Consider the following 27,244-nt stretch of genomic DNA (forward strand, 5'->3'; position numbering starts at 1 on the left):
TATAGAGTTGTCACTCTCATTGAAAGCCATTATTTCAATAGTCCACATTCTAAAACGTGGTTCTCTGTAGCTCAGCTGGTAGAGCACGGCGCTTGTAACGCCAAGGTAGTGGGTTCGATCCCCGGGACCACCCATACACAAAAAAAAAATGTATGCACGCATGACTGCAAGTCGCTTTGGATAAAAGCGTCTGCTAAATGGCATATTATTATTATATTATATATTATACTTTCTACAGTCCACATAGTGCCATGTTATTGAAGTGTAAGTTCTCTCACCCAATTATATAAGTCTATGCTCTCTCACCACTGAATCATAGCTTTTCTGTCCTTCATGTAACATCATTGATTGATGTACACAGACTGAAAGTACACTGAAACCGATCAATCAAATGCATCTGTGGTATACTTGACAGCAAGTACACGGCTGCGATCTATATTCCTAAACAGTTGACTAACAAGCAACTGAGTCAGTTTGTGACTTTTGTTGACATTAAAAATATGAATATTGTACTGTGTGAGTGGAAAATGACTCAATACTTTAAAGAGAACGGGGAAAACTAAAAATGGTGCTTGATAAATCAGATGAACTGTGTTGAAATCAAAGAAGTCTACACACTGTTTGTGACCAAAAGTGCTGAATTTATTCTTACTGAAAAGAACAGACAGCTTTTCCACTCATAACAGTTTGTTTATTTGTTTTACAAACCATCCTCTACAGATATTGGATCAAAATAATGTAAATCATATCAAAAATGATGCTGTCAACATGCAATTCAGCAAGCTCAGCACAGTCCAAATTAGGTAACACTCACCAGAGAGAAAGTGACTCCATGGATGTTTCTCCTTCTAAAACATGAGATGTTGGGTCCATTTGAACATCCACACGCGAACAAAATAAGAGACAAACATACAGTAAAAGCAATGAGCGCCAGTCTGATCCAGACAGTATTGGCCCATGTGACCTGTCACCAGCTCTGACCCAAATTTACCAGGCAAGCATAAAGGTTCAATAAAACTTTGGTGCAAATGTCCCCCTCCCCCTACATGTTTCCCCATCAGTTCTATATCACAAGGTTGGTTCATTTTGATCTGAGTGGACCAGACCAGGCATTGGAATGCAGAGGCCAAATAAAGGCATGGTCTGATGTCTCCTTGCCATTATACAGACGGGCAGACAGACAGACTAGACAGACAGACAGACAGCCATACAGAAAGACAGCATTGGTCCTGATTGGTAGGCTATCCAGACCAGGGTCAATCAAAAAAAATCATGGGAAGTGTTCTTACTGGTCCCGAAGGGCCACAGTCTGTTTAGGCTTTCGTCTCAGCCTAGTGCTATGAAATTCAACAAACTATCACTTTGATTAGATTGGGTAATGCTTTGCAAAGTCCATGGATGAATTAAGAACACTAGGGGTAGGGGATAGTGGTTGATTTATAATTTAATGTTGCATTGGGCACTGTGAGTTTTTTTGGCTATCTGATATAGGCTACTGGGGGCAGGGGAAAGTGCATATGCCTACCGCTTTTATAATTACTTTTGTGAACCTTGCTTTCATAACCTCCTTTTCTTAGCCATGTGCATTATCAGTTAGGTGGGCTGTGTTGTTTTTTCAACCACTGTATTTCCTCTGTGTTCACCTTTCTAGGTGAGAAAGTTATTTGTGAGACTGCGTTGTAAATCATTATTTTTAAATGGTTTGCGACTATTTTCCGACATGGGAGTATCCCGGAAATAGCTAAGAGCTTGGAGGCGGGGCAGTTCGCATTGCTACGTCTGTTTCATTGCACTGCACAGGATATATTGTGCAGTTTAGGCGAGCAAATAATGGACCAAAGGCCGTTTTCAACATAGTGTAGCTAGCTAGTCACTGTGCAAAATTAGTTGCTAGCTTCCCAGCTGGCTAACTAAATACCGAGACATCACCAAGATCAAGTTACCAAAGACGATAATCATATTTTGTTGTCCATAGTTCACCCCCTCGCGCACACACACATCAACACGGCATTGATGGTAATGCATGCAAGGAAACAACCGAGACTCAGCGATGGGTAAACGACAATACATTTTATTGCCACCTCTCCTTGACGGCTCCACCACTCCTTTAAAATAATAATGCTGCTAGCTAGCATGTCTAGCTAGTTATAGCTAACTAGGTTTTCGCTAGCTAGCTAATTGTAGTATATCTTTGCAGCGCGAGCAGAGGCTGCATCAACATTTCAGACGTGTGCCCTATAACTTGGCTAACTTTATTTTCCTATATTTCAGGTGCAACGACCGAAGGGATTCACAACCCTATCAGGTAAATAAAGAGTATACAGGCTAATTAGCTAGCTAGGTAGTTAGCAAGTATGTTATCTAGCTAACTAACTGGTTAAAATAGCCACCTAAATAACGTTAGCTAACTTAACTCGTAACCTTAGTTAGGCAGGCCTCTGCTTGGCTTTGCAACTCACAAGCCATTGCTCAGTTTTGTGCAAAATTACGTTACTGGAGATACGTTGGCCTATATCTAACGTTAGCTATTTACACTAACTAGCTAACTACGTTAATGTGTTTAACAACAACTGATGGTTAACTAGCCAGCGAGCTAACTGCTGACTGTTTTTCCCGTGACGTAGCTAGCTAAAGCTAGATGGCTAACGTTAGATAGCTAGCTAGGTAAGCTAGTCGTTAGCCAACGCTAACTATGTTTACTTTTACGATAACTTGACATTTCAGGCCTTGATAGCCAGCTGGATAATTAATGTAGCATAACAATATCGTCTATAACTAACTAAATAGCTAATTTGCTAGCTAGTGTAGCTGGGTAATTATATTCTGCTAGCTAACGAGGTAACGTTATCTGGCTAATGTTAGCGCTAAGATAACTATAGGTCGTTATCAATAAAACGTCACAAATGGTGCAGGGCGCTAAAACCATTGACAACTGCATGCCGTTTTCAAGGGATTGTTAAATACATTTGAACTATTTAGTTGTAATAACCCTTTGAAGAGCATAGTCAGAAATACACATTTCCAATTATTCCATGCAAATCAGTTGCGCACATTTAGCTCGAATCCGAGTTATACAGCAAGTAACCGCATGCTTTTCACGATCAGTAAACAACAATTGATAATGTAATTTCAGATACGTGATGGTAGCCTCGAGTCACGATATCTCTCATATTGGCCACCATTAATTGGATATTTGAGTGATATAAAATAAAAGTGAACGATAGCTGCCTGACAAGCCTTTGTGGGCTCTGTCTGTCAAGCAGCAGAAGGGCACATGTGCCGATGTAGGCCTACTGACGGCTGATAATGTTTATTGTGCAAGCTACCGGTAGAAACGTTGTACAGCTGGCTAAACATAGTGTGGTAAGTAGACCTAGTAGTGTACTTTTTTCTCGTGGTAAGTAGACCTAGTAGTGTACTTTTTTTCTCCAACCAATGTAGGCCTAACGTTACCTAGCGAAGTTAGCGAACGTTATCCCCTTTTCAACATTGTTTTAATCACAATTGTTGACAGACATGATAGGCTATATTGAATGATGGACCACATCAAATTGGCTAGCTAATCACATATCACGTCAATATGGCTAGTTAACAAGCTAACTTTCAGGGGATAAACTAGATGTCTCTATCCAAATATTGTTTTATCTATGGACCGACAGTAGTCTGACAACTTTATCAGGATGAGGAGTTGCCGATTTCCAAAATCATAATCTCTGATGAAGCAAGCTAAATGACACGTTGTTTGTTTATCTAGCTAGCTACATGCCAAATTGATAGGCTACACTCACATATCTGAAAATACATGATCAATTTATGTTAAGCTACTGATCATGAAAAGCATGCAGTTACTTGCTGTATAAATCTTACAGAACTAAATGTGGAAATGTGTAGTTCATGTGACTATGCTCTTCAAGAGGTGATGATATTAAAACTGTAGTTGTCCATAGTTTTAGCGGAGCTCGGGGTCTCCTTGCTCTCCAGCAGCTAAATCAAACGCTCTTCACCTTATTGTGGCGTTTTATTGATAAAGACCTAATAACGAAAGTTAGCTTGCCAGCTACATAGCTTGCTAGTCTGAATACAGCACAAGGATTTACCCACCATAAGATGCTTTATAAAAGTGCAACAATTACAGAACAGTAATGACAAATGCAAACAAAAATAATTGGGGTAATATTAGGGAAGAAAACACATTACAAAAGGTTGTGCATTCATAAGCAGACACGAGAAGTACAGCACAGTGTCAAGAGTGGGAAGTAGGCCTACAGTATGTGTCTGTGGTTGGGAAGTATTCATCCAACAGAAGAGGTGGCTTTGTATTGATATGTTGACTAACACAAGCCTATTTGTATTGCAGACTCACAAATCCCAGCCAAAGAGTCAATCTACCACCCTTCACCGTCACGATAAAATGCGAGATGGGTTATCAGATCCTACACCGCCCTACAAAATGCTCCGGCGCTCTGAAGAAAGTCCGGTCAATAAGTACAGCGATGGGCACAGCAAAACAAAAACATTTCACACACTCCGAGGCAAAGATGGCGGTAAGCCCAAAGAGAACCAAGCTACACACAAATGCAGATGTTGCCTTCTCTGTACGTTTGTCAACAGTACTGTGTGCACAGAGAAGCTTGTACGTTTGTTCAGCCAGATGAAAGAGCTTAACCTGGTCCTAGATCTGTTTGCTGGTTAGCCAATTCCTGTGGTCTTTGTTATGCCAAGCAACCTTTGGAGTTGGCTATATCTGGGACCAGGCAAGAGATATCCTAAATCAAAATAAAGTAATCTGTTATCTTACTGTTCTGCTGCTTAAAATATATACACTGTTGATTGGGCTATTAAAAGCACTTGGACTTCTTCTGCACACACGTTACCTGCTCAAAACATGCATAGATACTCACGTACAACAAGACATAGACCACTAAGGCCCAATTCCTGACTGAAGATATGCACACACGACTGTTGGTCAAGTCCACACAGACATCAATGCAACATTAACATAATAAGTTATGTAGCTGAAGTTCCACAGGTGCTAGTATACCTCCCGGGAGACCCATGGGGCGGCGCACAATTGGCCCAGCGTCGTCCAGGGTAGGGGAGGGAATTGCCTTTTTTATGCACTCACTAACTGTAAGTCGCTCTGGATAAGAGCGTCTGCTAAATGACTAAAATATAATATATGGTACCGTGGGCACCAGTTTTTAGCTAGTTAACTTGTCATTGTCTTGCCAAATGAGCAAGCATTGTAGAATTCCGAAACTGACATGCACCTAGGCGATATTAGTATGATTGTCTTGTGCGAGTATGATTGTCTTGTGTGCTAATGTATACAATTTCGACATACTATACCTGGGTATTTCATAAAATGGATAGCTGCTGTAAATTCCATGGTACTGCAAAAAATATTTTGTTCAATGGATGGGTAGCCTAACCTGTCATGTCTATGATTGCTAATACTATTGTATTTCTCGTAAGTTTTCTAGTAAATGTTCTCATCATATTGTTTCTTTTATAGGTACCAGCTGCTCTCCACAAGAGAATTCGCACAACCACAGCTCTCAACACAGCTCAAACTCACACTCAAATCAAAACAAGGCGTCAGACACAGTAAGATACTTCTTTCTTCTTGAACAAATTATTTCTGAAAGTAGGCATTCACCAGGCTATGGTTATAATAATACATCATGGGCCCCTGAGCCACAGGACAAACTCATATACAAGTCATAGGCAAGTTCTATAGCTGCGCTATTGAGAGCATCTTGACTGGCTGCATCACCGCTTGGTATGGCAACTGCTTGGCATCCGACCGCAAGGCGCTACAGAGGGTAGTGCGTACGGCCCAGTACATCACTGGGGCCAAGCTCCCTGCCATCCAGGACCTCTATACCAGGCAGTGTCAGAGGAAGGCCCTAAAAATGGTCAGACTCCAGCCACCCAAGTCATAGTGTTCTCTCTGTTACCACATGGCAAGCGATACTGGTGCACCAAGTCTGGAACCAACAGGACCCTGAACAGCTACCCCCAAGCCATAACACTACTAAATAGTTAACCAAATAGCTACCCAGGCTATCTGCATTGACCCCCCCCCCCAAGTTATCGTAACTCATTGTGTATTTATTCCTTGTGCTATTATCTTTCTAGTATTTTTCTATTTTCCTCTCTGCATTGTTGGGATGGGCCAGTAAGTAAGCATTTCACTATTAGTCTACACCTTGTTGTTTATGAAGCAAGTGACGACTAACATTTGATTAGATTTTACGTAGACATTTGAATGTGTAGTCAAATTGTGTACAGTTCAGTTTCGTGTGACAAATGACAATTGGCTCTGTCCGGATGTTGTGCAGAGGATGATTTTGATATGTCGTTCTCTGGTGTTCATCTCCATCAAGAAGTTGATGATGATAATCTGTTGTTTAAGAGGAAATTCTTTCCACAGCTCACCACAGTTATACATACATACACTACCATTCAAAAGTTTGGAGTCACTTAGAAATATCCTTGTTTTCCATGAAAACATACATGAAATGAGTTTGAATAGGAAATATAGCAAAATGCATATGAAAGGTAGTCATTGACAAGGTTAGAAATAATGATTTTTTAAATTGAAATAATAATTGTCTTTCAAACTTTGCTTTTGTCAAAGAATCCTCCAATTACAGCCTTGCAGACCTTTGGCATTCTAGTTGTCAATTTGTTGAGGTAATCTGAAGAGATTTCACCCCATGCTTCCTGAAGCACCTCCCACAAGTTGGGTTGGCTTGATGGGCACTTCTTACATACCATACGGTCAAGCTGCTCCCACAACAGCTCAATAGGGTTGAGATCCGGTGACTGTGCTGGCCACTCCATTATAGGCAGAATACCAGCTGACTGCTTCTTCCCTAAATAGTTCTTGCATAGTTTGGAGCTGTGCTTTGGGTCATTGTCCTGTTGTATGAGGAAATTGGCTCCAATCAAGCGCCGCCCACAGGGTATGGCATGGCGTTACAAAATGGAGTGATAGCCTTCCTTCTTCAAGATCCCTTTTACCCTGTACAAATCTCCCACTTTACCACCATCAAAGCACCCACAGACCATCACATTGCCTCCACCATGCTTGACAGATGGCATCTGTAAAGTACACAGCATTGTACGAGATCTTCAGTTTCTTGGCAATTTCTCGCAAGGAATAGCCTTCATTTCTCAGAACAAGAATAGACTGACGAGTTTCAGAAGAAAGTTATTTGTTTCTGGCCATTTTGATCCTGTAATCGAACCCACAATTGCTGATGCTCCAGATACTCAACTAGTCTCAAGCAGGCCAGTTTTATTGCTTCTTCAATCAGCACAGGTTTTCAGCTGTGCTAACATAATTGCAAAAGGGTTTTCTAATGATCAACTAGCCTTTTAAAATGATCAACTTGGATTAGCAAACACAACGTGCCATTGGAACACAGGACTGATGGTTGCTGATAATGGGCCTCTGTACACCTATGTAGATATTCCATAAAAAATCAGCCGTTTCCAGCTACAATAGCCATTTACAACATGAACAATGTCTACACTGTATTTCTGATCAATTTGATGTTATTTTAATGGATAAAAAAATTTGCTTTTCTTTTCGAAAACAAGGACATTTCTAAGTGACCCCAAACTTTTGAACAGTAGTGTACATACATGCATCCAAAACCAAACCCCCTCCTCCCATCTGCAGAGAAACAATGGAGTAGAGTTACTTTTGCATCGAGTTATCAGCCCCTGGAACCGAAGGGTTAGTTCAACATGCATTTCAAGACTTTCAACCCTGTAAAGAAAACGCCTGTAAATTACAGAGTGAATGCCTGGCCCAATAGCAGAGTATCACTGCTAGCCTTGTTGAGTACGTTCTCTGTCCTCTGTGTAGACAGGATAGGCAGGTTACCACTGATAAGCAGAGCGTTTCAGCATATAGGCATACACCCTGACAACCACATTTGACTGAGGAGGCAGACTAGCCTAAATAGTGGGCAGGTTTAGCTAACTTGCTCTTATCAACAGTGCAAGGCCTATATGCTCACATCCTGTATTTATTTACTGTGTTGTCTTTACTTGATGCCTTCTAACATTGCTTTTTGTATGTTGTAGGGTCAATACATTTAGACTAAAATGGGTTTTCCAGATAAACCACACTTTCTTACATTTGAATCGGTTTCTGCTCATAGAATGGTTATAAGCATAAAACAAACGTTAGGCCCAATACTTTATTGAGGAAGGATCTCCACACAGGACTTTACATGTGAATCTGATCACTAGCCACTAGCCTTTCCCCTGATTTTCCATGGAGTGCTGATCACATCCCCGAATGTAGGCCTACTTGATCTTAAAACTAAAACCTTAGTTGGTGAAACTGCCACGTCCGTTTGGGATATTACAACAACAAAGTAGTTACTGCAAACAATGAACACTGATTTTCTTCACTCTGACACCATTGCACGCGCGATAGATCTGTACTGCAAAAATAACATTCCCGCTGCATGACACCCCTCTCCTCGGTTTCATCAACAAAACAAAAAACAATGGCAAAAGCGCTAGGGCGAACAATGGTGCAATGCGGATTGAAACTTGGTTTGCACTCTGCCAAACCTACCCTAGAGTGTTAGTTTGCCTATTTGTCGCGCCTTCTTCCCTCAGCCTCACGAGCCTGCAGACGATTGGTCCGAGCACATCAGCTCCTCGGGCAAGAAGTACTACTACAACTGCAGGACTGAGGTCTCTCAATGGGAGAAGCCCAAAGACTGGCTGGAGAGGTAAGGCCTTGAATCATGGAAAAAGTGTCACTCTCCTAAACGCCATACTCTTCTCCGCTTTTCCCTCAACCCTTCTGTTTCTACCCTAAAACTCAATACAGAATCCACAGCTGCGTGGCTGCCATAGTCCGGTGGCCTATTATAACATATTTACGAACCTAATTTCATTAATTGAACTATAGTAGGGCCTATAAAATCCCTGATGCGGAAAACACAGATGGAATCACTGAATCCAGACATTAAAACGGAATTCAACAATATTAAATGTATTGAACTAATTTGAAAATTATTTTACATTTTCCCAAAATTGTCATAAGTCAAGAATCAAAATGCATCAGTGATTAGTATTTTCCTTCAACCTTCTGTAGAGCAACATGGGAATGCCCCTTTATGTATGCGTGCATCTGTCTTTGTGTATGCCTAGCTGTTAGCGATGATGCTAATGACAACGGTCAACGATGGAAAGGCTTTCTCATAACTCTTCTCAACTAAATGTTCACCACAAAGTATCTTATGCCTGCCTGGCAGAATGATATCATGATTATTTTAATCAATCCAGTGGCAATTTGTTTAGCAAACTATGCAATCACGTGCGCTACAGAAACACTGCTAACCAAACAAGTCTCGTGCTGTTGTTGATTTAAAGGTTTTTTCCAGATATCAAAAGTTGTCTCCTGATGTGGTTTAAGCATTTTTGTGGACTTGGAACACCCAATTTTGTTGTTTTTCTATTGAAATGATTTTGAGAGCGTAAATCTGAAAAAGCAGGGAACAATTCTAAACGGAAAAACCAAACAGAGAAAATTGAATTTAGGAAAAAACTGAATTAGGCAACAAATAAAACAGATTTCATATGGCCCTACTTTAGCATGCCAAAAGTTCCCAAAACTGAGATTGGTAGAGTACACATTCTGACAGAAGTCTGAACATGAAATTACATTCTGATGTGGAATTCAATCAGCAATTACACTCCGTTTAATTAAACCTGACAGTGACCTTGCTTTTATGTTTGTCATTGTGTCCAGAGAGCAGAGGCAGAAAGATCCGTCTAAGAGAGAGTCCAACACGTTCCCCAAAGACCGGGACTACAGACGAGAGTCTGTCGACACTGCTACCACAAGTGAGTATGAAAACTACAGAGGTACAGTGTATGGGGGGGGTGTAGTCTAGGTTTCAGATGCAGCAGTAACATCTGGATTTTGACTTACCTGCCTCTTTAAAGAGTACCTTTTGTTGTGATATTATGATGATGCCTGTATGTGAAATCATCTACAGTCTTACAATATGGCCGTGTGTCAATAGTGAGAAGTGACTTATTTTCCTTGTGTCCTCTCCTTCCTCTGCACTGATCTGAAAAGACTTGACAATTGTATGCATTATGGCTATCACCTTTTCGATGTGTGCAAAAAGTAGACGAGGAAAGGAAGTCATTATGAACTATAGATGTGCATCCTATGTGTCAAGCCAGTGCATCCTATGTGTCAAGCCTAACTTGTTCTTCTTTTCGCCCCACAGAGAGCACTTCAGGGGTCAAGTCCTCCTCCAACTCTGCTCCTTCCCAGTCCTCCTCTTCCTCCACCAATCCGGGCCTGAACCAAGCCTCTGGCTCTAACCCCACCCCCTCATCTTCCTCCTCCTCCACGGTCCCAGTGTCCCCCTCTGTCCAATCCCAGGCCTCGGGCCTGCTCCAAGACCCCGCCCTCCTGCGGCAGCTCCTCCCAGCGCTGCAGGCCACCCTGCAGATGAACAACGGCAGCATGGACATGGCCAAGATCAACGAGGGTGAGTCGGCCAACACCACATTTCTCCTGCTTATTCTTTAGCTCACCAGTTGAAATGTAGATGAAGCATAGGTATTGTAAAATAATTGGGGGGGGGGGGGGGGGGGGGTGTAAAAAAAAAAACCTGCTGCTGTACTGAAATGTGAAACACACATTTGGTTCTCTGAAATTTTGAGTTATCAAATGACCACAAAACCAAAGTGGTTTTGATCTTCAGTCTGATATTTCAGAAGACATCCTATTTGGTTTGATTTCTAGAGTTTCTCTTACTCAGACCAGATATTGAATAGGCTTAATACACGATATAGGGAGTAGCTTAATCGAGGCGAGGTTGGTGGGTCCTATTGTTGTGGATGAGCGATCCTGAGAAACTGGGTTCTTGCTTACCAAATGGGTTGTAAATACAAATCATCAAATTAAACCACCCATTCAATGACAGTTTTGAATAGCCTATATCATGTCTGCTCACCTCTTTTCACTGTCACTCAACAACCCCTCTCCTTCTCTCTTGATCTTTGTTAATGTATGTGTATGGACCCATCTGTGTATGTGTTACATACATACATAAGTTTATTGTTGCCTTTATATCTGTGTGTATGTACAGTTGAAGTCGGAAGTTTACATACACTTAGGTTGGAGTCATTAAAACTCGTTTTTCAACCACTCCACAAATGTCTTGTTAGCAAACTATGGTTTTGGCAAGTCGGTTAGGACATCTACTTTGTGCATGACACAAGTAATTTTTCCAACAATTGTTTACGGACAGATTATTTCACTTATAATTCACTGTATCACAGTGGGTCAGAAGTTTACATACACTAAGTTGACTGTGCCTTTAAACAGCTTGGAAAATTCCAGAAAATGATGTCATAGCTTTAGATGCTTCTGATAGGCTAATTGACATAATTTGAGTCAATTGGAGGTGTACCTGTGGATGTATTTCAAGGCCTACCTTCAAACTCAGTGCCTCTTTGCTTGACATCATGTGAAAATCAAAATAAATCAGCCAAGACCTCAGAAAACAATTGTAGACCTCCACAAGTCTGGTTCATCCTTGGGAGCAATTTCCAAACGCCTGAAGGTACCACGTTCATCTGTACAAACAATAGTACGCAAGTATAAACACCATGGGACCACACAGCCGTCATACCGCTCAGGAAGGAGACACGTTCTGTCTCCTAGAGATGAACGTACTTTGGTGTGAAAAGTGCAAATCAATCCCAGAACAACAGCAAAGGACCTTGTGAAGAGTATCTATATCCACAGTAAAACGAGTCCTATATCGACATAACCTGAAAGGCCGCTCAGCAAGGAAGAAGCCACTGCTCCAAAACCGCCATAAAAAAGCCAGACTACGATTTTCAAACTGCACATGGGGACATAGATTGTGCTTTTTGGATTAATGTCCTCTGGTTTGATGAAACAAAAATAGAACTGTTTGGCCATAATGACCATTGTTATGTTTGGAGGAAAAAGGGGGTAACTTGCAAGCCGAAGAACACCATCCCAACCGTGAAGCACGGGGGTGGCAGCATCATGCTGTGGGGGTGCTTTGCTGAAGGAGGGACTGGTGCACTTCACAAAATAGATGTCATCATGAGGAAGGAAAACGTATGTGGATATATTGAAGACATCATCTCAAGACATCAGTCAGGAAGTTAAAGCTTGGTCGCAAATGGGTCTTCCAAATGGACAATGACCCCAAGCATACTTCCAAAGTTGTGGCAAAATGGCTTAAGGACAACAAAGTCAAGGTATTGGAGTGGCCATCACAAAGCCCTGACCTCAATCCTATAGAACATTTGTGGGCAGAACTGAAAAAGCTTGTGCGAGCAAGGAGGCCTACAAACCTGGTTACACCAGCTCTGTCAGGAGGAATGTGCCAAAATTCACCCAACTTATTGTGGGAAGCTTGTGGAAGGCTACCCGAAACGTTTGACCCAAGTGAAACAATATAAAGGCAATGCTACCAAATACTAATTGAGTGTATGTAAACGTCTGACCCACTGGGAATGTGATGAAAGACATAAAATCATTCTCTCTACTATTATTCTGACATTTCACATTCTTAAAATAAAGTGGTGATCCTAACTGACCTAAGACAGGGACTTTTTACTAGGATTAAATGTCAGGAATTGTGAAAAACTGAGTTTAAATGTATTTGGCTAAGGTGTATGTAAACTTCTGACTTCAACTGTATCTGTATTTCTCTCATTGTGTGTGTGTTTTCCCCCCCTCTCCTCCAGTCCTCGCGGCTGCTGTCACCCAAGCTTCCTTGCAGTCTATGCTTCATAAACTCCTCACCGCTGGACCGTCTGCTTTCAACATCACTGCTCTGCTTTCCCAAGCTGCTCAACACTCCTCCAGCCAAGGTATGGCCACTGTCACACGTTCTCCCAATGTCACCTTTCTGGTGATCTTTTTGATACCTCTCTCTTTGTTAGCTAGACTGGTTTTACTGATTTTTCAGTGTCTTGTGGTTGATAGAGCTATGCCTACATTGCGCTCTGACATTTGCATTTTATTCAGATAGAAATACATTGTAAGCATTCTCCTATTAAATGTTTTCAGGGAAGCTGTTATTGTTAAAAGCTGTAACTGGAAGTGTTTGACTCATCTCTGAAGGTGGTGTATGGGCGTCCTTCAGTTCAGGGCAACATCTGGTAGTTTTCTGTTAAATAATCTAGAGAACTTTGCTATTGATGTATTTAACCAGGGTAGTCCTCTAAGCAAGGATAGCCACTGCATTTCATTAAGTTTTGGATGCATAAGAAAAATAAAACCTTTAAAATAAATGACTGTCCTTGTAGGCATATTTATAATGTATACTAAACAAAAATATAAACACAACATGTAAAGTGTTGGTCTCATGTTTCATGACCTGAAATAAAATATCCTACACATTTTCCATGCACACAAAAAGCTTATTTCTCTCAAATTGTGTGCACACATTTGTTTACATCCCTTTTTGTGAGCATTTCTCATTTGCCAAGATAATCCATCCACCTGACAGGTGTGGCATATCAAGAAGCTGATTAAACAGCATGATCATTACACAGGTGCACCTTGTGCTGGGGACAATAAAAGGCCACTCTAAAATGTGCAGTTTTGTCACACAACACAATGCCACAGATGTCTCAAGTTTTGAGGGAGCGTGCAATTGGCATGTTGACTGCAGAAATGTCCACCAGAGATGTTGCCAGAGAATTTAATGTTAATTTCTCTACCATAAGCTGCTCCAACGTCGTTTTAGAGAATTTGGCAGTACATCCAACCGATCTCACAACCGCAGACCACGTATAACCACGCCAGCCCTGAACCTCCACATCCGGCTTCTTCACCTGCGGCATCGTCTGAGGGAGGGTGTGTGCTGAGGAGTATTTCTGTCTGTAATAAAGCCCTTTTGTGGGGGCCTCCCATGCCCACCCATGGCTGCACCCCTGCCCAGTCATGTGAAGATTAGGGCCTAATGAATTTATTTCAATTCACTGATTTCCTTATATGAACTGAAAAATCTTTGAAATTGTTGCATGTTGCGTTTATATTTTTCTTCAGTATAGTAATAACCTTTGTATGTGAGATTAAGGTTGCTCTTATAAAAAATATTTCCTACTTTGTGCTATTCCCCTCCTGGACATGAACCAATAGCGGCCCAGCAGGCAAGTCCGTCGCCCATATCGCTAATGTCGGATGCCTCCTCGCCCCGCTCATATGTGTCGCCCAGGAACGGAACGCCCCAGACCAACCTCCTTAACCAGAAAACCCCGCTCAGCATGCCTCCCGCCTCCTCCCAACCAAAGGTCAGCACCTCCACGGAAACTCTAAACTTGTCCAATAATATTGTGTTATGATTGGGGGTGTATTGTTTTTTTGGTGTAATTTTAACCCTGTGATCTCAGTGTTTCTGTCTTTCTCCCAACGTCACCATTCTTTTCTCTCCTTCCCTTTATCTTGCTTTAATTCTCTCTTTCTTACCTTGTTTCCTTCTTACTATTTCTTACACTCTCCCTTTTAATGACTTACTCTCTCCATCCCTCCCTCTCCCCTCTGTGCCTCTGTAGGTTACCCCAGTGAAACCAGGACCAGTTTCTCAACAGGCTTCAGCAGAGAAACATCCAGAGGACCCCCGAACCCTACGACAGCGGAGGTAGTTTGAAATTTGTGGAATGTTTCTTAGACACTGTGCTCTTTTACTTGCATGCTCCCACAATATATATAGCCGGATGAAATGGAAATACAACAATCCTGTTTTGGATCCTTGTCAGAAGAATAGTATCACTCTTTGAGTGTGTGTAATTTTTGTGGACGAACGTCCTTCCTCGTAATGCGTCATCTACCTTTGTGCATCTGACCTAGTTGATATGTAGAGGCACTTGTGTATATCTGGAAGGATTGGATGTATAAAAGCGCGATGGTAGTAGCCACTTATCCAAACCGTTCCAATCAACACAAGTGTCTAGGTGTTAGACTGGAGGTTGTTTCTGGATGGAGCCTTACTCTGTCCTTATACTACTCTGCTTTCTCTGTCGTCCAGCAGTCAGGGGAGTCCGCCATCAGGACCTAACGGCAACGCCACCGGCGGCCACTCGCTTCCCAACGCCGCGTCAGCTCAGACCAGCACTCCCGGCTCCTTCACTCCCTCGCTGGCCTCTCACTTTGATGAGAACCTCATCAGGCACGTCCAGAACTGGCCCGCCGAGCACATCGAGAAGCAGGTAGGATCTCCACTGTGAAGTGGGAGAACGGGATGATCAACATATGGGAACGTTGAGTTAGTAGTTTATGTGAATATCTGTCAACTATATGACAAAAAAATGTATTGGTTCAATGCAGTCATCATCGAAATAATACCACACTGTGTGGATATAACGGGAATACACAGAAGGTCATGTTAGCTGTTAAATTAAGATTTATGTGATAGCAACTTAGTAGTCATGCATTGATGTTAGTAGGATATATACATAATTGAATTGTGTGCATATTATTACGTAACAGAAATTTTAAATGGCATTTAGTCTAGATAGCCCTACCATACAATCACATTTCGTACCTAGATGGCAGTAGCTATACTCTCAAGGCCACACTCAGGCAATTTCCTATTTGGAGTTGATTGAATACGAAAAAGCGCAACGCTCGCTTTTCGATAATACAAAAGTTTGGTTACACTTGCTCATGGAGACCTGATGGACAGAAAAGGGACACAAATTCCTTTTGGACCTTTTTTAATTATAGTAAATAGTTAGCCATCACTTCAACTACAAAGAGCTGAGCTACCAAACACTGTTGGAGCTGGCCAGTTAGAAGCAGTAGGTAAGCTGCCTGCCTCAGCGTACACAGACAACAATGGTTCACTTCACTTCTATACATAGTGAGCGTAGGCTTTTCGATAGTCAGGTTCATGTGTGTTTTGGTGCTCTCCCTCAACCAGCTCCGCCTTTCTCTTTCAGGCAGCACGGTTACGGGAAGATGCCCACAACATGGGCAGTCTCTACATGTCTGAGATCTGCACCGAACTCAAAAACCTCCGATCATTAGTCAGAGTGTGTGAGATCCAGGCCACGCTGAGGGAACAGAGGTGAGAACAGGACAAGCGAACACACACACACACACAACGTGTCATAATTGTCTTCTCTAGGAATTGCGTCTTCATGTCACACGATAAATTGCTGATTTTCTTAAAACTGGCCTTTTCTTTCTCCCAGGATACTGTTCCTTAGACAGCAGAGCAAAGAACTGGACAAGCTAAAGAACCAGAACTCTTACATGGTCTGAGAACCTGTGTGGGAGACGAAGGACGGTGAACTGCTTAAGAAGCCCGCAATGAGGTCCTCTATGCCCCAATGCGCCCTGGTCTGAACACTTCCCTAACGTCATGAACCAAAGGGCAAATGAGGAATACGGAAAAGAGACTTGGGCCTGTTGAAGACGTCATGGGTCAAGCAATGAAGCCTACTGTTGCCCAAGCCCCTGAAAGTGTAGATTTCGTTAGGCGTCCAAGATGTAAATTTTCGAGGCTAAATGAATGCGAAGCCTATTTGAGCTTTTCATGGACACCCAAACAAGTCGATTCTGAGGAACCTACAGGTCATACTTTTTCTTACCTGAGAAACTCAGCTGCTGCCTTTTGGAATCGTGAACTGTTGGACTGTGTTTGTTGTGCTGGAGAAACTGAGAGTCTGGCTTTTCCTCTGGAATAGCCAGTTTTGGTTGGGAATGCATACTTTTCTCCACTGACTTGTGGCTTAACTGAAGTTTCTAGCGTGAACTCAGATTGGCTTGAGATGTATGGATCACCAACTGATTCCAGGAAGAAGCAAACACGAACACTTCTTCAGCATAGACTTCAGCATAGACTTGAAGGAGTGCATCGCAAAGAAGATTCTTGAATGAGCCAACTTTATGATTCCTTCCAGACTCGTATAGTTAGGAATCATGAATCTAGCAGTCCCAGGATCAGGGGTTAATTATTTGATGAGTACTTTTTTTTAAATGTGAGCTGACAAAGATGCATAGCTGCTTGATGGAAGTTGTCTGTCTGTCTGTCCATGCTCCCCGCTTTCCTGCTGGATGGAAATAGTCTGTAGACTTCCTAACTTCCCACCCCAACATGACAGTGACCCCCTCCTCTAACGTTGGGCCAGGAGACTTCTCAGAACATACTGCCCCATGGAGTAACCTTCCGGTAACTTCCCAGTCCCTATCACTAACCCCTCAACAGGATCCTACAATAAAGGGCACGATTCTCATCCTCCACAACCTCGAAATACCCTCAGAAGCGCACCTGCATCTGAACCCCCATTTGCTCTGTACTTGATTATTTTTCCTCTCTCCTCTGAACTTTGATGTTTTGTTTTGTAAGCTTGTCTGTTTAGTCTATCTTGAGTCGGCAAAATAATTCATTCCTTATCATGTGCAGTTTCTTGCGAAATTGTGAAAGGGTCTTTAGTTTCACGTGGTTATGTAAACCTAAATTATTGCACATTATTAATTGCGTCCTTGTGAACAGGATGGCATATTTTCATGGGACTCCTCTTTCTCTTTGCTATACCAGCTAAGCCAGTACAGCACTAGTTAAATGGACTCCGTAGTTAACATTTGCTACATTTTGTTTTACCGAAGTTAAACTTTTTTAGGCCTCAGTAAATAAAGTAACTATTTTACAATTAAACGTTCACACGACAATGCTGTCTCACTCTTCCGGATCCACAAACTTAGCTATGCCCTCCTAAGACCCCGCCGATCGATCAGTGGCATACTGAAATTGGGAAGGCACCGGCCAAAGCGTTGGTCTGCAGAACTGGAGTGATGTACGCACTTATCAGATAGTGGGGGACCAGAGGTTTTTGTGAGGATGGGGTGAACATAGCTTTGTATATTATTTCTTTAAAGTATATCAGAATAAAATAAATTATTCTACCACAAATCTCTTGATATTGTCATTTTATTTGTTATCACTGTTATGTTGATGTTTGTAAGAAAGCAAATGCATTATTCCAGAGATTGTGGATAAAAACAAAATGGTACCTTTCCTCAAACTCCAAAACCTGCTGAAGATTACACCAAACACCCCAATCCTTTAAACCAGTGCCCCCTGCATGACAAAGCAGAATGTCACTTCTGTATGTTGTAAACATGCTCGTCATTTAATGATTGCTGCATGAATTCAGTAATGTTGGTCATACTTAAAACCTGCAAACAGAAGTACAGTTGTGCTAGTTCAAACATAATGCTCAGTTGCTCCCGTCATTGGGCACTAGATGGCGATATTCAGCTGGCAATGGCAATGATCACCCTATTCTGTTCTGTGGCTTGTCTTTCACATTTGTCTCCTAGATTCCCTTGAAGGCATTTAATTTAAATGTAGCATGTTTCTCAACAATGGTTACTGAATAGACTTCCCTGTCATTACTTCTCTTTCACTGCTGATTTCTATATTTTCAAGCTGTCTGAGCTCATCACAAGTTTTGCATTGTGATGTTCCTCAGAATTTAGATGGGTGGTTTTAATCTAGGTTGAAGATATCTTCAACCTACGTTTCAATCAGGAAATATGAATCCAATCAGTTGACCTCAGCCACTGGATACATGCATGAATAATGGCCCTTATTAATGATTTGATGGTGGCTAAAGCAATCAATCTGAGATTCTTTCATAAGCATTTACATTCTTCACTAGCAATTGTGTATTTATTTATTTTTTATGATATGGAGCTATTTTTAGAGCACTGTGATTTCAAGGTTGAGGTATAAAATACATGTTCACATTTCTACTGTCTCTCATCGTGATCATTTAGTTGAGCCTTAGCAACAAAATGAAGTGGGTAGTGACGTAGAACATTGAACAGGAGATGGGTAGGTATTCATTTACCATTGGGGCCTTCATAGGCAGATGTTATGGCCAGCATTCTGTCATTGATTTGTTGGTATTTTTCCTACTCAACGAATAAGTGTCTGTCAACTAGCAAATCAACACATATGCAAACCTCATGCCGGTCATGTAAACACTTATTATATCATGTTCCTGAACAAGGCACTTGTCTACTCAAGAAATGCCTCAGCGCACATCTATTGGTATTATTGACAGTACTCATGTGGAGCTGACTAGTCTCTTGTGGTTCCCTGACCATTTCAGTGGCCAAGAGTAGCATGATACTGTTTCAGTACTATTTAGCGCTATAGATCCTCCAGAATGAAGAGCGCTTAGTTCTAATTGGTCCATGAGCAAGTGATGCAATGTGCATGGAGGTCACCCATTGGCTCTGAAGGTGGATTCATCTAGAAGCCACTGCTCACATTACAACAATTTGCACTGATCTCCAGTTTCTATTTGTGCCTCAATGTTGGCATAGAGACAAGCACAGTGAAACTTCTGTGAGCATGTTTTTACTAGAATACAGATGTATTCAGTTTGGGGATTGTATCCACCAAGTAACTTTGTCCAATGATAAAGATAAAAGAAAGTTGATCTTTAGAGTAAGTCAATATCCAAATAAATATTATCCTGATTCTATAGGCTATACTACTGACGAACCCTAACGACTGGTTGGCTAAATGGAAACCAGCAAATTGTCCAAAGGGTGACCGGCCTGCCACACTCCTGAAGTGTTTTGGACACACTTGCTCACACCTGCCCACGTCCCTATCGTAGCAGCCAAGCAAAACTCAGTTGCGGATCTTGTCAGCCATTTCACATCGCAGTGGTTTGTTATCTGACAAAGAAAGCATAGCTGACATTTTACATTTGCTATAACACATTTTATTATTTCACAGACACTGCCTAAATATGTGACACTGCCATAAAGCCATCTAGGCTGTTTGTCTTTGCACAAGTTATTACATCCAATACCAATTCAATACTTCATTTTAATGTCTATTTTATGCTAGAATCCACCTAACAATTGAAGCGAAACATGTTATATATAGATATAGAACTAACATTTGAGAAGTTTAAAGCATTCTGTGCACCCTTTTAAAAACGTACTAATGTAAGAAACGACTTATACCCCTCCCCCCTCAGTCCCCAGCCAGAGGGCAATGTAGGCCTATAGAGCAGTCAGGAAAAGGTCGCTACAGCCTTCCCTACTCTATACATCACCCTTCAAGACCTGCATAAACCTCAGTGTCTACCAACTCCAACAGAGTGACGTCTCCTTCTTGCCTCCAACTCCCCCATGTCGGGATACAAAAGAAACCCGGAGAAGGTGGAGTCGTTAGTGTTGTCAGCATACACCCCCCCAAACTCCTCATCTCCGTAGATCTGCAGCCAAACCTCGTCCCCAGACTGCAGCCTCAGTATGAGGGCCCCCGAGGCCTGGTCCACGTTGCCCTCGTGGTACTGGTCGTAGGTGAACATGACGGGCTTGTCGTTCTTGAACAGGCTCACCCGAGCATCTTTAGTGTAGACTGTGAGGTGGTACGTGAAGAAGTAGACCCCGGGGAGGGAGCAGTGGAACTTTCCGCTCACGTCATCGTAGTGGTGCTGCTCGTTGTGGAAGAATTTGTTAAAGCGGATGGGCACGTTGGTGGCGGGGACGGGATCTGTCAGGCCCACGCTGAAGGAGGAGTGATACGACAGTGCGCTCTCACCCTGTGCCCCCTTCAGACCGGGGTTGCCCGGGAAACCGCGAGGTCCCGGAGCGCCGTTGTCGCCCTTTTCGCCAGTCTCTCCCTTCTCACCTGGTTCACCTGTACACACAAAGACGTCACCAGAGTCGGGGCGAACTTAGCAGCCTGTACTGGTGTTCATTGACTGTGCCTCATGCGGGTTACTGTGATTAGATTTACTGTGAACTTTGGATGATGTAGAGGCAGCACAGTACAGTTGGTCTTCTTACCTGTATCTCCTTTCTCTCCTCGAGGGCCATCGTGCCCATCTCTCCCATCTCTCCCTGGGTTCCCATTGTGCCCTGAAGTGCCTGGCACTCCTCCCATCCACATGGCACAAGGCTGCCGGTCATCAGTCGGGCCAGCTTCTGTCCCAGGACCCTCAGGCTCTGCCACCTCCGCCTCTTCATTGTCTGCAGCTGCCTCTTCTACAGCTGCCTCTTCCTCTTCTACTGCTGCCTCCTCGGCTGGTTCCTCTGCCTCTTCTCCATCTTCCTCCTGAGCCACGCTAAAGCCCCCGGCCAGCAGCATGCCCAGCAGCAGCAGGCTCCACAGTAGCTTCATGGCACTTTCTAAACAACCCCTACTGTAATAAACACACATCAGTATCACACAGGTTAGTGCTGTTCTGCGACCTCTCACTTTGGGTCAAGGCAAGGCCCCATGCCCAAGGCAAGGACTTGTATATAATGCAACATTTTTACGTCTGCTACACCAAAAAATGGGTCTGGACATGCGCTAAATGCTGGGAAACATAATTCCAGAGCACCCGACAGCTATTGATTGTAAGGCACACGCTGTACAGCCCTGTGGTTTTGTGCCGTACTTAACATCTAAATGAAAGACGCTATTGCAGTTAAGCGGCTAATGAACAAAAAGCTATACAGGCAGTATATGGTCCTCTGTAGCTCAGCTGGTAGAGCACGGCGCTTGTAATGCCAGGGTAGTGGGTTCGATCCCCGGGACCACCCATACACAAAAATGTATGCACGCATGACTGTAAGTCGCTTTGGATAAAAGTGTCTGCTAAATGGCATATTATATTATTATATAATGTAACTCATATAATGCCCTTGGCCAAAATCATTGCCGTCTACCAGCAAAGCTACAATACAACTTCAAAGAAAATAACTCAAAAGTATGTATGAAATAGGATTCAATTCCAAAGTAGGTTAATATCAATTTGGATCCAAAATGTTTACAGCGAATAGGTAAACAGTTGCCCCCTGGACAGTTGACCCCCTCTCCCTAGCGATAAGAACATCATCTGATCACATGTTTTGCCAATACCTGTAAACTTGCATCAGAGGTTACAGTCCCTTACCTTGTCTATGTTTTTCCCCCTCGGAGAGGAGAGTGTTCAGTGGCGTCCCCTAAGACGACTATCCTCACTCAGCGCAGCAGTGTGTCACAGTCCAGTTGTCCTGTGGCCAGTGTCCTTGGGGGACATGTGTAACTTATTACTGATTGCCTGTCACACTATATTTATCTCTGTCCTACTTTATTTATGGGCCCACTGATCCAAAAGGGCAGTGGGGATTAGAGAGCCCACTCCTCCCCTTAACCCTGGCTGTCCATTTTCTGACTCTCTGCCAGTCTGGTCACACTCACTTAAAGGGGGGGACTTTAGGTGACCGATTTCTCTCCAGAAACTGTGTAATCTCTTTTTTTTTTTTTTTACCTGGTGAAACTTTTGATCAACGAGGGCTAATGTTTATTTGTTGATGCAACATTTCATTGCCGTTTCAAATATGTGCGGCACAAAACGCCCTGACGTGAATCATCTCGTTCCCAAGACAACCGATACTCTTTGCCTGTTTGCCTTGTCATGTAGACATGGTGTTGTCAGACAAATGTAACACATTTGTGGTGGAAAATTGTCTTCTGAAAACATTTGTGTCATTGTCAGCTATTAACTGGACAGTTATTTGAAACATCTGAAATGTCAGTTTATTTGTTCTCTGTGATATCAATGTATTAGTAACTGAAAACTGAGTGTGTGGGGCTTTATAAAAATGTGGATACAAATCTCAAATTTACGACAGTCCTACCAGAATTTGTCATGACGACCTCAGAAATGATTACTCAGTCATCTGATTCACACCTAGAATAAGAAGCCTCAACAAATACAGGTCATGTAAGAGAAGTTTTACTTTGCCCCCTTACAGCCACCGTATCAGATACACTCCCCTACATACAGTGAGGGAAAAAAGTATTTGATCCCCTGCTGATTTTGTACGTTTGCCCACTGACAAAGAAATGATCAGTCTATAATTTTAATGGTAGGTTTATTTGAACAGTGAGAGACAGAATAACAACAAAGAAATCCAGAAAAACGCATGTCAAAAATGTTATAAATGTATTTGCATTTTAATGAGGGAAATAAGTATTGACCCCCTCTCAATCAGAAAGATTTCTGGCTCCCAGGTGTCTTTTATACAGGTAACGAGCTGAGATTAGGAGCACACTCTTAAAGGGAGTGATCCTAATCTCAGCTTGTTACCTGTATAAAAGACACCTGTCCACAGAAGCAATCAATCAATCAGATTCCAAACTCTCCACCATGGCCAAGACCAAAGAGCTCTCCAAGGATGTCAGGGACAAGATTGTAGACCTACACAAGGCTGGAATGGGCTACAAGACCATCGCCAAGCAGCTTGGTGAGAAGGTGACAACAGTTGGTGCGATTATTCGCAAATGGAAGAAACACAAAATAACTGTCAATCTCCCTCGGCCTGAGGCTCCATGCAAGATCTCACCTCGTGGAGTTGCAATGATCATGAGAACGGTGAGGAATCAGTTCAGAACTACACGGGAGGATCTTGTAAATGATCTCAAGGCAGCTGGGACCATAGTCACCAAGAAAACAATTGGAAACACATTACACCGTGAAGGACTGAAATCCTGCAGCGCCCGCAAGGTCCCCCTGCTCAATAAAGCACATATACAGGGCCGTCTGAAGTTTGCCAATGAACATCTGAATGATTCAGAGGGAACTGGGTGAAAGTGTTGTGGTCAGATGAGACCAAAATTGAGCTCTTTAGCATCAACTCAACTCGCCGTGTTTGGAGGAGGAGGAATGCTGCCTATGACCCCAAGAACACCATCCCCACCGTCAAGCATGGAGGTGGAAACATTATGCTTTGGGGGTGTTTTTCTGCTAAGGGGACAGGACAACTTCACCGCATCAAAGGGACGATGGACGGGGCCATGTACTGTCAAATCTTGGGTGAGAACCTCCTTCCCTCAGCCAGAGCATTGAAAATGGGTCGTGGATGGGTATTCCAGCATGACAATGACCCAAAACACACGGCCAAGGCAACAAAGGAGTGGCTCATGAAGAAGCACATTAAGGTCCTGGAGTGGCCTAGCCAGTCTCCAGACCTTAATCCCATAGAAAATCTGTGGAGGGAGCTGAAGGTTCGAGTTGCCAAACGTCAGCCTCGAAACCTTAATGACTTGGAGAAGATCTGCAAAGAGGAGTGGAACAAAATCCCTCCTGAGATGTGTGCAAACCTGGTGGCCAACTACAAGAAACGTCTGACCTCTGTGATTGCCAACAAGGGTTTTGCCACCAAGTACTAAGTCATGTTTTGCAGAAGGGTCAAATACTTGTTTCCCTCATTAAAATGCAATTCAATTTATAACATTTTTGACATACATTTTTCTGGATTGTTTTGTTGTTATTCTGTCTCTCACTGTTCAAATAAACCTACCATTAAAATTATAGACTGATCATGTATTTGTCAGTGGGCAAACGTACAAAATCAGCAGGGGATCAAATACTTTTTTCCCTCACTGTATTTATTTGGACAGTGAAGCTAAAACTTTTAATTTGGCTCTATACTCCAGCAAATGTTTTATACAGTGCAGAATGTCACCTTTTTATTTGAGGTTATTTCCATACATATGTTTTTAACATTTAGAAATTAATGCACTATGTACAGTGGGGGAAAAAAGTATTTAGTCAGCCACCAATTGTGCAAGTTCTTCCACTTAAAAAGATGAGAGAGGCCTGTAATTTTCATCATAGGTACATGTCAATTATGACAGACAAATTGAGAAAATGATTTTTTATGAATTTATTTGCAGATTATGGTGGAAAATAAGTATTTGGTCACCTCCAAACAAGCAACTTCTTCATTAAGAGGCTCCTCTGTCCTCCACTCGTTACCTGTATTAATGGCACCTGTTTGAACTTGTTATCAGTATAAAAGACACCTGTCCACAACCTCAAACAGTCACACTCCAAACTCCACTATGGCCAAGACCAAAGAGCTGTCAAAGGACACCAGAAACAAAATTGTAGACCTGCACCAGGTTGGGAAGACTGAATCTGCAATAGGTAAGCAGCTTGGTTTGAAGAAATCAACTGTGGGAGCAATTATTAGGAAATGGAAGACATACAAGACCACCGATAATCTCCCTCGCAAGATCTCACCCCGTGGGGTCAAAATGATCACAAGAACGGTGAGCAAAAATCCCAGAACCACACGGGGGGACCTAGTGAATGACCTGCAGAGAGCTGGGACCAAAGTAACAAAGCCTACCATCAGTAACACACTACGCCGCCAGGGACTCAAATCCTGCAGTGCCAGACGTGTCCCCCTGCTTAAGCCAGTACATGTCCAGGCCCGTCTGAAGTTTGCTAGAGTGCATTTGGATGATCCAGAAGAGGATTGGGAGAATGTCATATGGTCAGATGAAACCAAAATAGAACCTTTTGGTAAAAACTCAACTCGTCGTGTTTGGAGGACAAAGAATGCTGAGTTGCATCCAAAGAACACCATACCTACTGTGAAGCATGGGGGTGGAAACATCATGCTTTGGGGCTGTTTTTCTGCAAAGGGACCAGGACGACTGATCCTTGTAAAGGAAAGAATGAATGGGGCGTATCATGAGATTTTGAGTGAAAACCTCCTTCCATCAGCAAGGGCATTGAAGATGAAACGTGGCTGGGTCTTTCAGCATGACAATGATCCCAAACACACCGCCCGGGCAACGAAGGAGTGGCTTCGTAAGAAGCATTTCAAGGTCCTGGAGTGGCCTAGCCAGTCTCCAGATCTCAACCCCATAGAAAATCTTTGGAGGGAGTTGAAAGTCCGTGTTGCCCAGCAACAGCCCCAAAACAGCCCCAAAACATCACTGCTCTAGAGGAGATCTGCATGGAGGAATGGGCCAAAATACCAGCAACAGTGTGTGAAAACCTTGTGAAGACTTACAGAAAACGTTTGACCTGTGTCATTGCCAACAAGGGTATATAACAAAGTATTGAGAAACTTTTGTTATTGACCAAATACTTATTTTCCACCATAATTTGCAAATAAATTCATAAAAAATCCTACAATGTGATTTTCTGGATTTTTTCTCTCTCATTTTGTCTGTCATAGTTGACGTGTACCTATGATGAAAATTACAGGCCTCTCTCATCTTTTTAAGTGGGAGAACTTGCACAATTGGTGGCTGACTAAATACTTTTTTCCCCCACTGTATCTAGTCCCCCCATAGAGTACCACAGTATGAATCATAATACCCATAAAACCTAGCCGTCAGACAAGGAAATAGTTCCAATTGTTTTTCCACCATTCATGGAAAAACGATTGGAACCATTTCCCTGTTTGACCGCTAGGATATATGGGTATTATGACACCACCCCTGTGGGGCTCTATTTGAAGGTGTCATAAGTATTTGGACAAATTAACTTAGTGTATTACATTTAGTCAAGTATTTTCTTCCATGTTCCTAGCAAGCAATAACTACATCAAGCTTGTTTTTTATTTTACCTTTATTTAACTAGGCAAGTCAGTTAAGAACAAAATCTTATTTACAATGACGGCCTACACCGGCCAAACCCGGACGACGCTGGGCTAATTGTGCACTGCCCTATGGGACTCCCAATCACGGCCGGTTGTGATACAGCCTGGAATCGAAACAGGGGATCTGTAGTGACGCCTCAAGCACTGAGATGCAGTGCCTTAGACCGCTGCGCCACTTGTGACTCTACAAACTTGTTGGATGCATTTGCAGTTTGTTTTGGTTGTGTTTCGGATGTTGTGCCCAATCTTAAATAAATGCTAAATACTGTCTTGAGTCACCTTTATTGTAAATAAGAATGTAATATGTTTTTGAACACTTTACGGATAATCATGAATGAATCGTGAATATTGAGTGAGAAAGTTACATATGCACAAAGATCATGCTAACCTCTCACCATTACAAATAACAGCAGAGGTTAGCATTTTTGGGGGCGGGGTATGATATTTATGCATCTAACTTTCTCACTCATCATTCACAATTCATTCAGGACTATCTGTAATCATGGTAGCATCTATATGAATGTAGAAGTGTTCAGAAACATTCTATTCTTATTTACAATAAAAGTGACTCCAAAATGACACAATACATTATGACACTACATTAGCCAAGTAGCTCATGAATAAAGGGGTTTTAAATGGTCTACTGAGAGTACTTTGAAATATTTTGGAGGTTTTTGCCCTCTGCTTTTTCATTATTCACAATTCACATGCCTTCATACTTAATTTAGCTTGTTCAAATAGGCTATCTGTCCCCTTTTTCAATGAGTGCCCCTTGTCCGA

General features: G+C 42.4%; 2 protein-coding genes across 3 annotated transcripts; one reads left to right on the top strand and one right to left on the bottom strand.

The window, feature by feature from the left end:
• Nucleotides 1–1,775: 1,775 nt before the first annotated feature.
• On the top strand, nt 1,776–17,966 carry LOC311099273 (WW domain-containing adapter protein with coiled-coil-like). Of its 2 annotated transcripts, none has more exons than XM_084139981.1 (13): nt 1,776–2,054; nt 2,272–2,305; nt 4,358–4,544; nt 5,516–5,607; nt 8,650–8,765; nt 9,791–9,885; nt 10,281–10,547; nt 12,793–12,918; nt 14,195–14,346; nt 14,608–14,693; nt 15,081–15,261; nt 15,994–16,121; nt 16,249–17,966. In XM_084139981.1, exons 1-13 carry the CDS (start codon nt 2,014–2,016, stop codon nt 16,316–16,318), a joined length of 1,575 nt encoding a protein of 524 aa, XP_083996107.1. In that variant the 5' UTR covers nt 1,776–2,013; the 3' UTR covers nt 16,319–17,966. The 2 variants fall into 2 exon arrangements, with proteins under 2 accessions (XP_083996107.1, XP_083996106.1); XM_084139980.1 differs by having other exon boundaries at nt 1,932–2,054; nt 15,084–15,261.
• A 2,194-nt stretch (nt 17,967–20,160) lies between these two features.
• LOC311150630 (uncharacterized protein) lies at nt 20,161–21,212 on the bottom strand (the record flags this gene model as incomplete). The annotated part of the gene is made up of 2 exons (XM_084188120.1): nt 20,161–20,729; nt 20,879–21,212. 2 exons carry the CDS (start codon nt 21,210–21,212, stop codon nt 20,161–20,163), a joined length of 903 nt encoding a protein of 300 aa, XP_084044246.1.
• Nucleotides 21,213–27,244: the final 6,032 nt, after the last annotated feature.

Source organism: Coregonus lavaretus (genome assembly GCF_964263955.1).
Source record: "Coregonus lavaretus genome assembly, chromosome: 23".
NCBI lineage: Eukaryota > Metazoa > Chordata > Actinopteri > Salmoniformes > Salmonidae > Coregonus > Coregonus lavaretus.